The sequence below is a fragment of the Styela clava genome, chromosome 4 (genome assembly GCF_964204865.1).
Source record: "Styela clava chromosome 4, kaStyClav1.hap1.2, whole genome shotgun sequence".
Lineage (NCBI taxonomy): Eukaryota > Metazoa > Chordata > Ascidiacea > Stolidobranchia > Styelidae > Styela > Styela clava.
The window spans coordinates 5,920,880-5,937,336 of NC_135253.1; the positions used below are offsets into that span (position 1 = coordinate 5,920,880).

General features: G+C 35.1%; 1 protein-coding gene across 1 annotated transcript; it reads right to left on the reverse strand.

The window, feature by feature from the left end:
* Positions 1-6,518: 6,518 nt before the first annotated feature.
* Positions 6,519-11,856, reverse strand: LOC120326524 (transmembrane protein 120B-like). Its single transcript, XM_039392846.2, has 11 exons — positions 11,571-11,856; positions 11,271-11,389; positions 10,874-10,975; positions 9,539-9,598; positions 8,877-9,062; positions 8,567-8,632; positions 8,317-8,389; positions 8,045-8,126; positions 7,388-7,452; positions 6,935-7,003; positions 6,519-6,844 (listed from the first exon to the last, which is right to left on the reverse strand). The coding sequence occupies exons 1-11, from the start codon at positions 11,661-11,663 to the stop codon at positions 6,731-6,733; spliced, it is 1,029 nt and encodes a 342-aa protein (XP_039248780.2). The 5' UTR covers positions 11,664-11,856; the 3' UTR covers positions 6,519-6,730.
* Between the last annotated feature and the right edge of the window lie 4,601 nt (positions 11,857-16,457).

The window sequence follows — 16,457 nt, forward strand, 5'->3', positions numbered from 1 at the left end:
CTACCGACACCACATTTTAACCGACACCAATGTAAACAAAGATGGCTGACCACAAAATATAAAACATTTGGCGCTAAATGGGCTCAAACGAGAGAGTGGGTACAGACGATTTCAGGACGATTGCGCTTTCTCTCTAGCTATTCTGGTTCGTACTATGGGGGGCAATAAAGTCAATGTCCCGAAAACGACCCCGTCGTCGTTAGGTGGATAAATCGAACTCTTGTTATATTTTTGCAAAAGGTCACGACAAGATTCTGCTTACTGTCGGTTCATCTTTATGTATTGTACAGAGATGTCTTTAATGTCCCGACAAAATGGTAATCATAAATTTGAATCCTACGTTTAACAATTGGCAAAATCATAGATGCCATACAGATTTGCGCATGCAGTGCGTTGCGCGACTGGAGACAAAATAATAGAGCGAGCGTACCGTCATCGGTTCACTTAGGCTTAAAGTTAAAAAAGATTGGGTAAATGAATACGATAATTAGCAACCCCACAAGCCCTATACAAATTCACTGTATTTTGGCCCGAAAAATAAATTGCTTCCGGCAAAAAATTAAGTAATTATTTTGCAAACAATAAAATGAAACTAAGTGATTCAAGAGTCTTGCTGCACACTAACACAAATATATTTCTGTAACGTTTCGTCTGACCAAGGTCAGACTTCTTCAGACATACATAGTTCAACTATAACACGAAAAGCAGTTACATGCATATTTAAACAATCAGTGTAGAATTATAGGAGTCACGCATGTTAAATAATCAATAAAATCGGTGAATTTCTTGATTAAATAACAGCGGGTGGCCGAAATAAGTGTCATTGATGAGATCTCTCTCTTTGTTTTATATTTAGCAATTGAAGTCCAAATTAAACAATGGTGTTTTGTTTCTCAGTATTGTATAATGTAGACCAGAAAAGGATCCACCGGCACAAAAGCATAGAAAAAGGATAAGTAGTTAGTCTCACAGAAACCAAATAATAAAATGAAAGAAACGATTGGAGCTAATTCATGATACGGAATATTGTTTGGTGACAATTGCTGCCACATATATATATATATATATATATATATATATACGAAAGATTAAGGAAAATGAATAACAAGAACAAGCTAATATTTTACTGATATACTCATTTTATCGATGTAAATCTGACAAAACATGGAATACACGTATAAAATGCTACACAGGGAGTTCGACATTTTAAAAAAAATTGTTGTAATTATAAGCCTTGCACAATAGTTGTAATATGGATTCAGTCTTGTCCAGTTACCGATGGTAGGGAGGTCATTTCTAACATAAATACATATTTTATTCAAAGCTACTTCAGATACCCAAGTGCAGTGTTAACTCTAAGCAAATTATGAGTGCGAAAGTGCTTCGCAGTCGAAAAAAAAAGTGCGAAAGTGCTTTTGCCGATTTTAACAAGTTAGGTGCCCTAGCCTTTCATATAACCCATTTAAAACGGCATAGATACTCAAAAAAGCGCTCCTCCGGTTAATATTATGAATTAAAGAGAAGCCTGCCTTTTCGTTAACCCAGTTCCCCCAGCGAATTCATGTTTAATTAAAACGAGCGAATTCATCGGCAACGAAATGACATCTGCTAACACCTTCCGGGACAAAACGTTCATGCAATGTATCACGGTGTCAGTTGCGTACTCGCGGTGTCAGTTGCTTACTCGCGTAAACAGCAAAGACTTTCACATTTGTTACTCCTTCCATCTAACAGACACGAGGCAGGCTGGAAACCATATTAATTACAGGGTGGATCGTTTGTACAAATCCCGTGCAAAATAATCTTCCCCCCCCCTCCAAATATAAATAGCAATCAACTAATTAGGGTTAGGTGCGCTGGAAATTCAACTTTTCGATTTATCCCTAAACCTAATCTGATAATTATTAATTTGTGATTTTGAACCACTTTGAAAGTCGCCACCGGCTGTTTTAAAAGATAAGTTAACCTACGTTCCCTCCGAAATATTACGCAGGATACTCCCCTGTTTTAGGAGATAGGTTGACCTACTTTTCTTTCAAACCTTTTTCTCCGAAATATTACACAAGATCACTTTGAAAATCCTCCCGTTTCGTGAGCTAGCGTGACCTAATTTATCTTTTACATTTATTTTATACTATTTCAGAGCTTACCCAAAGACAAGTAATTTTTAAATGTCGACATGCCTTGGTTTGTGTGCGAGTTAGTTTAAATCGGGCAAAAAACTTCATATATTGGCAAAATGTTTAGTAATGTCATGTACTTTCAACATTCATAAATAGCACTCTTTGTAATGCTGCAAAAAAAGATTTGGTCGCGAGAGTTACGTGAGATGACTGCCGTTGTTTTTTAAGCAGAATGTAAACAAAATTTATAATTAATAAACGGGAGTTACGACGCCCTTCACACATCGTGTGTATTAAACTTCCCTGGTAAGTACTATTATTATTGTACTTATACACCTGTTGGAGTATTTCGGACAATTTCGAATTTAAAATAAATGAAAACCCGACATATAATAAAGACGCAAAAGTAAAATGAACATTTATTGAAAAAGTTATTATTTCAGAAAGACAACATGATGTACAATTCCGTCAAAACCTCGATGTTCGCAAGTGAAATGATAAATAAACACTTCCCTGTATTCGATCAATTAACTTTAGCGTATCGTTGTTCTGCCAACAAACAGCCGGGTGCAAAATATTTCCGTCCTGTGATATGCTCACAAATATTCTCGATATTAATATCATACCCTCGCGTATGTACTTTCTATTAGCTCTTTAGTGATCCCTTCCATCCTTGGCCAAGTCATGTTTCGAATATGTGAACATTTTATTCGACCATACGTGGCCGGCGGGATGTTAAAATTGTAAACAAGAGAGAGGTAAAATCAATCGCGAATTTCGTTATAACGGCTCGTTTACGAATTGTTGCGCCTGTTATCGTCGAAAATGATTACATTTGTTGTATTTTGAGGCATTTAAGCAGTAATAATTACATCATCAAAATCGTCAAGTGAGATCTTGAAATTGCAAATTCCGTAAATAAAATTGTGAATTATTCGGTAACGAATTCAGCTTCAATGACCGTCGGGGTATTGTTTTGTTGAAAATTATTATTAATGTGAGAGCGCCAAAAACATACAGTCCATACCGATGCGACTGCAATTTATATGGTCGCAATTGGTCTGGCGGGTTTATTAATAGTGTAAAATAAATTAAACGAATATCAGTTATAACCAAGCCTGTCAGCGTGTTTATTTTCTGTTGGCAGGAATCGTAAAATACCATCTTGAGACAAATTCATTTCTATTATAAAATCTTAATTTTCAGTTATTATCGTTATACAAATAACGTGTGGCAACTTTTTAATTTATCGTCGACCAAAAAACCGCCCCACACTCGTCCAAACGTGTGTCGAGCTTGAACGACAGGAACAGATTCATCGACGACCTTAATTAGGGAAAATATGTATTTTATTGGGAATGCAAAATAAATGTAACAAAACGCATTTTTTGTGATATAACTTTGTATTTTTGGAAACGGGTTGCCGTGAAAGGTAAAATTTGATCTAAATTAATCGCAAAAATGTTTTATTTTAAATGTAACAAAACACATTTTGCGATATAACCTTGTATTTTCGAAAACGGGTGTCCTGAAAAGTAAAATATGATCTAGATTAATCGCAAAAATGTTTTATTTTAAATGTAACAAAACACATTTTCGCGATATAACCTTGTATTTTCGGAAACGGGTGTCCTGAAAAGTAAAATATGATCTAAATTATACGCAAAAATGTTTTATTTTAAATGTAACAAAACACATTTTTCGAGATACAACTGTATTTTCGGATACCGGGTGTCATGATGAGTAAAATATGATCTGAATTAACCGTAAATAATGTTTCATTCCAAATGTATCATAACGCATTTTTTGCGATATAACTTTGTATTTTCGAAAACGGGGCGTCACGAAAATTATTAATCTAATGTTTTATCTATCGTCTAACTAACGTCTGGAACACATCATTTTCGGGGAGAACTCTAGCCCGCGAAACGTCATTTAATTTAAAATAGGGAATGTTTCACGCATTTCAAAACGGAAAATCACCAGTAAGTGGACAGGGATTCAACCCTCCGGATTCAGTATTCTATATCTCCCCTGTCAGAACTTTCTGAAGAATGGAATAAAGAACCCATCAAACCGCCGCGGAAGAAGGGGAGTATTTTTGCACTAATAATTAGGGCGTGACAATATCAAAATCGTCAAGAAACTGGGGAATTTGCAAATTCCATAAATAAAATTGTGAATTGCTCGGTAACATTTTAGCTATAATTATCGCCGGGTATTGTTTTGTTGAAAACACGTTGAAACTTGAGGGAATTAGTTACAATTAGCGCCTGACCTCTATTAGGCACTCGAGCACTCGAAAAAAAAGCACTCGAGCCCAATCTTTTTAGCATTAAGTCGCATACATAAAATATCCTGTAAAAGAAGTGCTGTTCATTAACGTCATCTCGTCTTATGACCAGCAAAAATGCCCTCATTGCCGAATTATCCAATCACTATTTTAAATCAACATTCAGGATTGGCACAATTTCAGATTTGCGAAGTTTATCACCATAGAAATACATGAGAAAGTTAATTATCGTCTTAATAAATATCTGCATCACGGTATGGACAATAATATTACCATTCGCATAAAATTGGGACCGTAAATTTACAAATCTTGATAGGTAATATTAAAGCCAACGTAAATGTTAATTTGAGTCCTCAATGTCTTCAACAGCTGTTGCCGATTTGAACGAACGGGTAAACCCGAAATATAAAACTTCGATGTCCGCCGACCCACAAGAATTCATATTTGTAAAAAAGAGAGGGCGGGAATATAGATTACCTAAAACCTGGATATCGCCGCCAAACCGATCGGTGACTAGAACAATTAGCGATTACAACGGAATTAACCAGTAAAAAGGCTTTGTTGCCGATTTTTTAATGTATTCATACGTTTATTCGGTACTCCTTCAAAAAAATATTGAATTTTGCCCACCCGTCCTCGCATATCAATGAGAAATAGTTGTGTAAATATCGCAAAATTACGGAAAATGCCACTCCTTTCAACATTGTGATTACAATAAAATGGCACTTAATGGTATTTTGTGAATTTGGTGATTTTGCAAATCTGTGACATGCTGCTAAAAGTTTCGTCTGATTTGAAAATCGTGCAGTTTGGTCACAATTCATCCAAAGTGACTATAACACATAACACTTTTGTCATTTTGAATTCATCGATATCATTGATAGTCACATGACCACTCTCTTCAAAGAAACGCACTGCGTATTATTCCAACATCTGGTTTCAATCACCCGAGAGCGTTTTTTGCGGGAGAAGCGGAATCGGTGTGCTTGTATAATAATCATATTATAAACAAGAATTTTGCCGTTAATGCAAAAGCATTATCTCCTATGTCTGCATCTCATAGCTTAGAATTCCAGTAAATATCGTTATGATATGCAGAATTGAGTTACAAAAGTACTAGTATGTTGCTTATTTGTCGACTTAATACTCGAAAATATTTGTTAACTTTGAATTTTTATTCCATTCAAAATCGGAAAAAAGTGCTATTTTTCTTCAAAATCGGAAAAAAGTGCTATTTCGCAGTCCCTAAAAAAAGTTGCGAAAGTGCTTCGCAATTTTCGCAAAAAAGTGCGCTAATAGTGAACACTGCCCAAGTGATTGTTATAAAAACACGAGGACTCGGAACCTACCCTTCACTTATAGCCAATGGCGTCACATCACAAGAGTGGGATGCATTTTATCCTGGTTTCCAGTTTGCAAGTAAGTGATACATTTTCAATTTATACCCCCCTGGGTGATTCGATGGTCATGGAGGTTGAACCCCAGATATGTTGCCTGCTTTATATGGCCAATTTTAATGCTATAACAACCAGGTATTGTGTTGCAAACGCAACAATTATGAAATAAATTAAAGAGATGCACAAATATGGAAACCAAGATAGAATATACCCAGACTGTGGTGCAGTGCACCCTTCGTTGGTTGAGGGCGTCTTTATTAGAGTATATCTTTAATGAAAAACTCATCTCCCCGAAAACAAAGATATTAGGCGCGGCGCCCGGCTCTAGAAATATGCTTGTCATCGTGATACTGCAGATCAAAAACAACGTCTGGAATACTCTCTATCTCTAACACGACTATTGTACTATATGCAATTTTATTCATTTCAGTTGAACGAAATTATTGGAGTTTTTCAATAAAATTATTCTGCAATTAATTTCCTAAAATCAAATCAGTAAGCGATTGGTATTGACAATAAAAAATTCAAATAGCATTAAGATAGACACATAAAATCTCATAAATAATACTAATTACATCATTTCATCTTACACTTGATCATAAAAAGATAGGTAGGCAAGTTATCAATTCGTCTAACAAGTCGACATATATGAAACAATTATTGAAAGAGTTTTACTAAAACCCATAAGATGGAAAAACTTTCTTAACAAGTACTATAAATATAGAATTGATAAAACCTACAAGCATATAAGACTTTATTGCCCTGATTAGTAAAAATTACCACTGGCACATGAACAGAGATCAGCATCTGCTATTCAGGCAATTAATTATGTTACTCTACTCATGACTCTTAAAAAAATTCAATATATTTAAGGTGATTGTTCATGATAATGAGTAAGTTTTTGAGATAACTTGTTTTTACTGCTGTTTTGACTTTGAACTTCTCTTCTTCATTTTTTGTGTAACCACGGAAAGTGTTGTGAAAAAGTTTCCACAGAACATTACGAAAAACAAGAATGCTATAGCTGGTACCTGAAAATAGAATTTATACAAATCTATCAATTTAATCTTCAACCCATGCAGTATTTAACAACAAAAAAAAAGGTAGAATAAGTTACATACCTGCCAATCTATGAACTTGTATTTGAGGGATAAAACAGTCAAATAATAAGCATTGTAAAGCTGCCAAAACTGAAAAAAATAGCTTATGGTAACAAATACAATAAGGATCATATTATGAACGTTTACAGAGTACATGTGTAGTAGTAGAAAATAATATGGCAGAAAATTAGTATCAAATGTTTTCAAGCACTAATACAAAGTCATGCTGAAATTATACCTTTGATGGTCGATTTGTTAAATTAAACAATTTTACAAATAAACGTCCAATGAAAGTTATATTGGAATATGAAACTTCTCTATAAGGACATCGTAATTTTTCACACAACAAACTATTGGAACATTTCCTACATTTTATATAACCAATCAATCTACAGACGGGCGATGTTAACTGATAAATCAGTTGAAAAAGTGTAATGTAATTTATAGTATTATCATCAGTAAATAAAAACTTACATGACCGAAGAATAAAAATGGCAGAAGAAAAGTTAGGCCTCTCCACATCCATGAATGAAAGCCCTCTGAAAGGATATTGAGGAAATAATAAGCATTAAAGTTTAATATTATGGAACATATGATGTTAACTTCGGCACTTAACTATATTATACATACACACAATCCCCTAAAAGTAATTCAATATAAAATTAGACAAAAACATATGCAATGTGAAGGACTGAAAATTTCATCCGAAATGCTTCCAGTTAATCACACAATATTGGTCGGTTAACTATCAATATTGTAAATTTGCAGTGTTTGCATCACTTTCCGAAGATATTAATATACCTTTTAACCAGGTACCAAATGTACAATCAGTGGTAATGAAATTCTGGTTACTTGAGTGATATTCTGTTTATGAGTGTTATTCTGATCGTAAACATGCTCTTTCATTATCAGATGTGTTCGAGTTTATTTTCATTTTAACGGTTTTCACTAGTGATATAGATTTCTGAGTTGGAAGCCACAACAGGTAAATTTGTGGGGAAAAAATTATTTTTTCTCAAAGCTATTTGATGAAGAGCACATATATCATATCAAATAAATATCCATGATTAGCAGAAAAATTTTCGAATTATTTTCAAAGTAAACACATGTGCAGAAGCAAGAAATACTGACCCACAGTTATGTCCATGTCAGGTCGCAAACCTAGTGCTCTCAATCGATATAAACAACCAGTTTGGTAGTAATATTGTAGTAGCTAAAAAAAGCAAAATAGTCACAAATTGTGATAATATAACGAGAGAATAACATTGTATTACAAAATATCACTGCGTTGGAATTGTAATTTTAACAGGCAGCTTGAAAGTCTAGTTACAGAGAACAGAAACATATCAGACTTCACAGAGTAATAATAAGATAATTGTTTTATTTGTAAAAGTATAGCATACCTGAATAAAACTTTGATAAATTGAAAAAGCCATGAATCTGCTTCTGAATTCTTGATAAGATTGTCCCTCAGGCCTGTAGAGAAAAATGAATTTTAAACTTTGCTGGAAAACATCATTCTTCGAAAGCAGTCATTTATTCTTTAGATTAGACTAATTAGGTGTCTAATCATGTCTGACTGAGACATAAAGTGACTGTGAAATAAGCGTTCAAAAAGCACAATAACGAAAGGAAATGTTGTCATCAACTTACCATATAACGAATATTCCTGATAAGAACACCGCAACGTAATGATGCATCACCCACCAACCTTTAATTCTAAAAAGATGAATCATATAAATATTAAAATTGATTTGTTCACACTCTACAAAATATATTCAAACAGGTTGCTTCGTAATATTTTCTCTATATAATTTTCTATCCTAATATTAAATTATTAATATTCCAAGCACAATATCTATCTACCTACCCCATACTGATTACATGAACAGAGACTCACAGGTATTTAAGTTAAAAATGTCAAGCACATAAAAATTAGGTGAGGACAAACAATGGAAATTACCTTGATCCATTAGCAATTAAAATACTCTCTCTGACGGTGAGTGTGCAGTAATACCAGAGCAAAAAGAAACTGAGTGCTGCATCAGATATTCGGTTATGAAGAATAAAGAAGTTGAGAACAGATGAGATAAGTGTCATAATGGTACAATATAATTTAAACTTTTCATATTCGTCTTTGTAGCGATACCTGTTGAGTAATACAATAATTGTTAATGATAGATTTTGCATGCTGAGTTTCGTATCACCTATAAGAACTGAGGCAAAAGAAATATACTTTTTGTCATTTATTTGCACCGTAATCTAGTTACATAACGAAAAATGAAAATTATGTTATTCAAAAATATCTTATTCCAATACCTGAATTAATCATGATTATATTTAACAGTAATTAATTGTAATTTGTAATAATCAAGAATTTTATCCATTCGCAAATAGAAGAATTCCAGTAGTACCGCAGAGAACTATCTGTTCCTATCCGTCAATAAAACAATGATCTCTCAGAAGCTTCGAGTATATACAAACAACGCAAGCTTACTATAATAGGAAATCATACCACAGATAGGTACAAAATAAATTCTTGATTACTGTTTAAGCACTCTTGGGGTTCCACTCAGAAGCAAGTGAAAAACTCATGTGTTTCTCCAAAAAATAATCAAAACTTACTTTTCAGCTTCATTATCAAATGTTAAATTGACTTGTCCGACAATGAGGCTGAGATAAAACCTAAAAAATATGATGTGTAAAATACTGTAATCCAACCTAAGATAAGATAACCCAGTCAGCCTCAGGCAAACAAACTTTCAATCAAAAGATTTTAATAAAAATGTTTGAGAATTTGGGGTAATCATATATTGATAAGCCTATTTGATATGAATAATTTGGTCAACACCACAAGTTTTTAATTAAAGCAATCATAAATATATTGAAAGTTAGGTAGTGAAATGATTATGAGCAAGTCTAAAGGCAATTTCCTGAATATCAAACCACACATTTTAACTGCTGTAATTATAGAATTATGCCATAAGTTCTTTTACTAGGTATTCCATCACAAGTTATCAGGCATGACCTGGTACTGACTGATAAATGTCAAAGTCCAAAGTTCAGAAGTGACTTCAATTTTTAACAAGTAAATTATGTTCTTCAAACAAAGCATATAATTAATAGCAATCATGCCAAGTTAAAATACAGCCACCATTACAGTACTCTGCTGTATAAGTAACTCAACAAATATTTGAATACTGGTGAAATTCAGAAACAAAAATGAATGATTCATTTAATAGTTTGTTCATTCAAAACGCATGATATAGAAAATTCCTACGTAGTTATAATAATGTTATGAATAAGGGCAAAATTTAATACTGACAATATTCCACTCATGGTGAACCATTATCACGTTTAAGTAACAATTATATGATTACGGTAAATCACAAGGTATGTCTTATATTAATCAACTAACTGTTCCATCTTTCAGAAAGTAACTAAACAATGCAATGTGATTGTTGTTCTGCTTATTAAGTCGCTACCATAACTATGCCTCTGGTGGGTTACCTCATTCAAATGCATTTTTTTTTGTTATATAATGATATTTCATGTTTTTTGCTCTGAACAGGAAAGTCTGTACAAGAAACCACTAGTATGTGAGGACTTGAGAAGATCCCATTTTTGAAGGTTCTCCCTTAACCAGGCCTTGTACAAGCAACCGCTGATATGCAAATAGCTACTCCAATTTGGAAGGCTGCAATCTTTCCGGTTCTGCATTGCCTAACTAATTTATTACATTGGGAATGCGGTTAATAACAAGGAATTTGAACCCGCCTGCAATGCCAACACAGCTGAGTATAACGATCATGTCTACAAGTTGCTTATAACAAAATATTGAAATAAAGGAATTTAGTAAATAATGGAATCTATAATTATAATCAAGTACTGGTATTCTAAAACAATAAACCATAATGTACATATTATTTCCAATATATTAAGAAAATAGAGTAAAATTACCCATTCTTTTTTGGCAGATAATTTAGTACTTTATTTAAAGCCTCCTTCCTTTGATTTATCTTGGATATTAATTCTGCCCTTTCTGTTTCATCAGCTTCACATCTATAAGGTAGACATCAATTATATTGTAACATATCAATAATAAATAAAGTATAATTGTATATTTGGAAATATAGACAAACAAAAATATCAAATAGACAGGTTTATTTATTTTCTATCCTGATGAGATGAAATTCTTTCATACATAACACACTTTAATAAACTTAAATCAATATTTACTTTTTCTTCATATTGCATGCGGTTTGTCAAATATATTTAAATTTAGTATGAAGGTAAAAAATGAAAAACTAAAATATCTTGTCTTTTTTATATAAAATAGCATTATCCATAAGCATACTTTTTGACAGCACCGGAAAGAACTTTCAACTTTTTTTGTTGTCTTCGAATCTGGCTCGTGCAGCTATTCCTTTGGCCAAAATATGACTCAGCAGTTTTGCGATATTCAAAATGTTTGCTCTGAAATAAAAAAGATTGTCAAATACCATGAACATGATTGACATATCATTTAGTCGTTCAACTGCTTATGGCACAACTTGCTATTCTGTATCCAAAAACAATGTCATAATAGATAATACAGTATTCATTTTGATTATATCAGAGGGGATTACCAATGCATTAGATCTCCATAATGCCATACCTCAAAATCAGCATATAAGGTCTCCAGTTCTTTCCATTCTTCTTTGCAAGTATCAAACGTTATTCGTTCACCAGTTCTTTGAGCCACTTCCATTTCTTATTTCTGGTACGGTATTGTGTCGTGTGCTATCACTGTCAGACTGTATCAATACCACCAATGCCTGAATGCAGCAATGACTAATTAGTAGATCCCAAAATCACAACGAATGCACCAACTGTCTACTTGTCCGCAGTGCAGCAGACTGGATAAAAATATTACCTAAAAAAATCTGCAAACAAAGTAGATTATTGATTAACTATTCATTTATGAGTTGACATATCATCATATTCTGATATTGCATGTCCACCTGTACTCGGATGAAATGCTTGCAAACATACCGGTAAGGTTACGAAAGCCGTGGACAATTTGATTTATTTTATACCGATAACGAATCGCCTGCCCGTTGCCAACATTAATCACTACGTCCCTGGCGCCCCACCGCCCTAACTTTCCAAGTTATAAGCTGCTGAACAACTGACAGAATGATGCAATAACATACGGTAAGATAGAACTTGAATGAACTGAGTAATCACTCCCCACGTAAGCAGTGAACTGCACGGTCTCGACGTGATAGAAAGCCTGTACGTTACTGAGAAAATGTGAATAAAAATTTATTTTAGCCTACATAGGATAGAAACATGCGCCCGGCATGACGATCATGCTCATAGGTCACCACACGAGAAATACTTGGGAATCGAAACGTTATCGGCTCCGCCGACTGTTGAAGCGATGTGGGAGATTTAAAACCGCGATAAGCTCGCTCATTCACATCGCATACGTTATTATCAATAACACACAAATCAAAATTATTAAAATTACTTCATTACATTGGTCAACATGGACGCGAATTCGTGGACCAAAATTCGAGTAGAGAAGGCTGAAACAAAAGTATAATAATTCAAGACTAGCATAACATGCATACAATGACAATTTTTAAATATTATATGTGTAAGTTTGAGGTTTTCGCAATTCTTGCTCTCGTGGTAGAAAAATCTTCGAAATATAATGCTATACCGGTATCCACCAAGCCATACGCACAAAGTAACAAATCTAATAATGAAACATACTGCGGCGTTCTTGTCGCAGTACTCGACGGGGGAACGTAAACACAGTTGTTACGTGGTTTATTCATGGTTTGACCACAGAGAATGATAACCCTCTATAGCAGTGGTTCTCAAACTTTTTTAGTCCCAGAGCCGCATTTCAGACCTCAAAGTTATGAAGAGCCGCACACAAACAACGCAAGGTAAAATAGCAACAAACCTTAAGCGCGTATTTAAAATACTAAATCATCGTAACAACAACACGTAACAACTAGGTCTGGGCAAAATATTCGATTGACATTTTACTATTCGAATATCCGGTACCACGTGACCTGCGCCGCTCTGCTCGGACACCGAACTCGCGCGTCTTCAACTCAATCGTAATTTGTGCGAGATTTCCCAACGGCGCTCGCTATCAGAAAAAAGTCGTTGTCTTTGTGTTGTGGCGTTATATGCTTATCTTTGCACTTAACGTATCGTTTCAAATCATTTTTTTTGCAAAAAAAAACGTACCGACCGTTCCGTAAATTTATAAACATCAAACTAGATTAGGTATTTAAAATAAATTTCCCAGATTTTAAACTCCGCATGCTTGGTGTCATGTCATTAGCCGTTTCTTGCATTACCGAACATAAAGTTGATTGAAATTAAATGTTAAAATGACTTTTCGGCGTTTCATTGTGAAAAAGGCTATTTTAGGTCGTTAGAAAACTCTAGTTAAGTAAATAGCATGGATTTAAAAATGACCAAAAGATTTTTCAAAAGCTGGTATGAGTTACTTGTATGAAAAATACTCATTAAGTTGTAACCAGATAAGAAATGTCATGTCCTACTATCTTTAAAGCACTTTGTATTAGCTCTTTATTGATCCCTTCCATCCTTGGCCAAGTAATGTTTTGAATATGTAACATTGTAATCGACCATGCATGGCCGTTGAGCCAGGAGTAGAACGTAAAATCAAAGTGAATTTCGTTGTGACAATGCACACTGACTCGTTCACGAATTGTTGCGTCTATTATCATCGAAAATGATTACAATTGGTAAATTTTGAAGCATTGGGTGGTAATAATTAAGCCTTATGGCATGACATAATCAAAATCATTAGGTGAAGTGCTGAATTTGCAAATTTCGTAAAGAAAATTGAGCATTACTCAGTAAGTATTTTAGCTATAATAACCATCGGGGTGTTGTTTTGCTGAAAAAAAAAATGTTAAAACTTGAAGGAATTAGTTATAATTAGCGTCTGGCCCTCTATTAGGCACGAAGGCTTAGAAATGCCTTTATTGCCAATTTATTTATTCGCTATTTTAAATCAACACTCAGGATTCACGCAATCGTAAATTTGCTAGGTTTATCTATCTAATACCAAAATAACACCCCATAGAAAAGCATGAAAAACTCAATTATCATTTTAATAAATAACTGCATCTCGGTTACCTTTCACTTTAAACAGGCACGATTAATTTACAAGCGGTGATAAGGAAGATCAAATCCAAGGCAGAGGATAAAACTCAGAATAAAATTAATTTGGTTTTGAAATCAGCCCGTAATGTATTCAACAGCTGTCGCTGATGTGAACGCAAGGGGATATTAGAAATATGAAACTTCGAAATTCGCCGACCGCTTATTCTTGCAAAAAACGAGAAAGGGCGGGAATATAAAATACCAACTTTAGGATATCGCCGCCAAAACGATCGTAGTGACAATCAGTGAATATGATATAATTAACCAGTAAAAAAAACGCTTTTTTGTGGACTTTTCAATGATTCTATCAATTTCTAAATGGTGTATCAAATCGACCTCCGACGTTCTGGACCCTTGTTATGTATAAAAAATATTCAAACTATTCGATTCGAAAAAAGATTCGATTTTGCCCGCCCTAGACTAACAGCCATTTTATTCAGCTTTGATTTCTAATAAGTTTGTCAAAGCGGGTCGTAATCGTGAAGGATGCAAAGTGCAGTAGCTGCTTGAGACAGTGGCGTAGCCAGCCCAAAATTTTGGGGGGCCAAATTTGAAAATTATAGAAATTATATTGGGTTTAAAACACCCGTTCTTCAAGCGCAAAACAACAACAGTTGGTCAACAAGCAAACTGATTCAATTACTCAGCTGGATTTTTGTGAATACAAAATCCAGTAATAAACAATTTTTTATTTGAAACAACAAATATTAATAACGCAATTTGAATAAGTAAAATACATCGCCGCGATTAAAAGACCATCCTTCGCTTCCCGCCAACTATGCCCGACACAACTCGATTAATTTTCTCTTCGGTGACCATTTCACGGTGACAGTGAAGCACACTCAAATCAGAAAGGCGATTGGACGTCATTGATGAGCGCAGCCATGTCTTTACCCGTTTCATGCATGAGAAAGACCGCTCAGCCTCAACGGTGGTTGCTGGTAGCGTCATAACGATCTGCATTGCGGTGTACACGCACGGATAATCTCGAGCGCTCAGAAGAAGCCCCTCCAAACATTCGTCGTTAACGTCGGAACTTAGAGAAGTTCTCCACAGTCTCACTTCATTCTGGAGGTTATCCAATAAATACAGACGCTCTACCTCATCCACGTGAACTGGTTTGTTCGGTGGAAGAATTGATAGCAATGAAAAAAATGATGGGTTGTCAATGAAGCGTTCCCGAATAGAGCAGCTCAAGCCGTCGACGTATGGGAGATATACGGAACGTTTAAAATACTGGGATGCTGAATCAGCACAGACATGGTCGTGATAAATTGTACTTCGACTACTCTGGGTATTGTCAACTCTTTCAAGCCAGCTATTTCACAAGCTTCTTTGTAAATATTCAATGCTATAACGCTCTGAAGAGAGGATGTGAGGTTCTTTACTGACGGCACACTGACTCCGACCGCCTGAAGTGCGCGCTAGTGGCTCCATTAGTGCCGAATATCGACCAATCAAACATACGGCGTAGATAACCGACGAGTTTTCTAGAGCATATTTCAGAGAAAAAGCCTTCGCCCGCGTCTCACTGTTAGCATCTCTCGCCAAAGAATCAAGAGCCTCAAGTACTCGTTTGAAGTTGCATTTGAAGATTCGGATGCTCTTGTACTTCTCAGACCATCTGGTGGGGCAGAACAAAGGGATGTTAATTCCTAAACCCGCGCGCCTTTTAGGGCTCTCCCTGAAAAAACGAATAGTCTCACGAATCATATCACAGGTGCTTCTGATGATTGCAACTTTACTTTGGTCATTTATGACCAAATTCAAACAATGAGAAGCGCAGTGCACAAATATTGCGCGCGGGTATTTATCACGAATGCGTTTTTGCACACCGCTGACGTGACCTGCCATTGTCGTTGCACCATCATAGCCTTGCCCCACAAGTTTTTGCAAATCCACTCCTATACCAGAGAGGTGGGTCAAAATATTTGAGGAAATTGATTCGGCAGAAACAGAATCCATTTCCACTAATCCTGTGAAGCGCTCGCACACTTCACCACCTTTCACGTACCTCAAAACGATGCTTAGTTGTTATTTCCCAAAAATATCACATGATTCGTCGGCTATTACGGATACAAACGATTTATTAGCCTCCATAACGATATCTTGCACTATCATGTTGCTTGCTACCTTGAGAATTTCATTTTGTATCATCGGGCTTGTATACTTAGCGTTTCCGGCCATTCGAGCGAAATGCCTTTTCAATTATTCATCCCCTGCGTCGATACGAAATAGAAGAAGGTTCACAAAATTTCCACTATCCCCGGAATGTCCGCGCAAGGGTATGTTTCCATGCTTTTGACAAAAATTTTCGCAGCTATATTTGATTCTCGGTGGT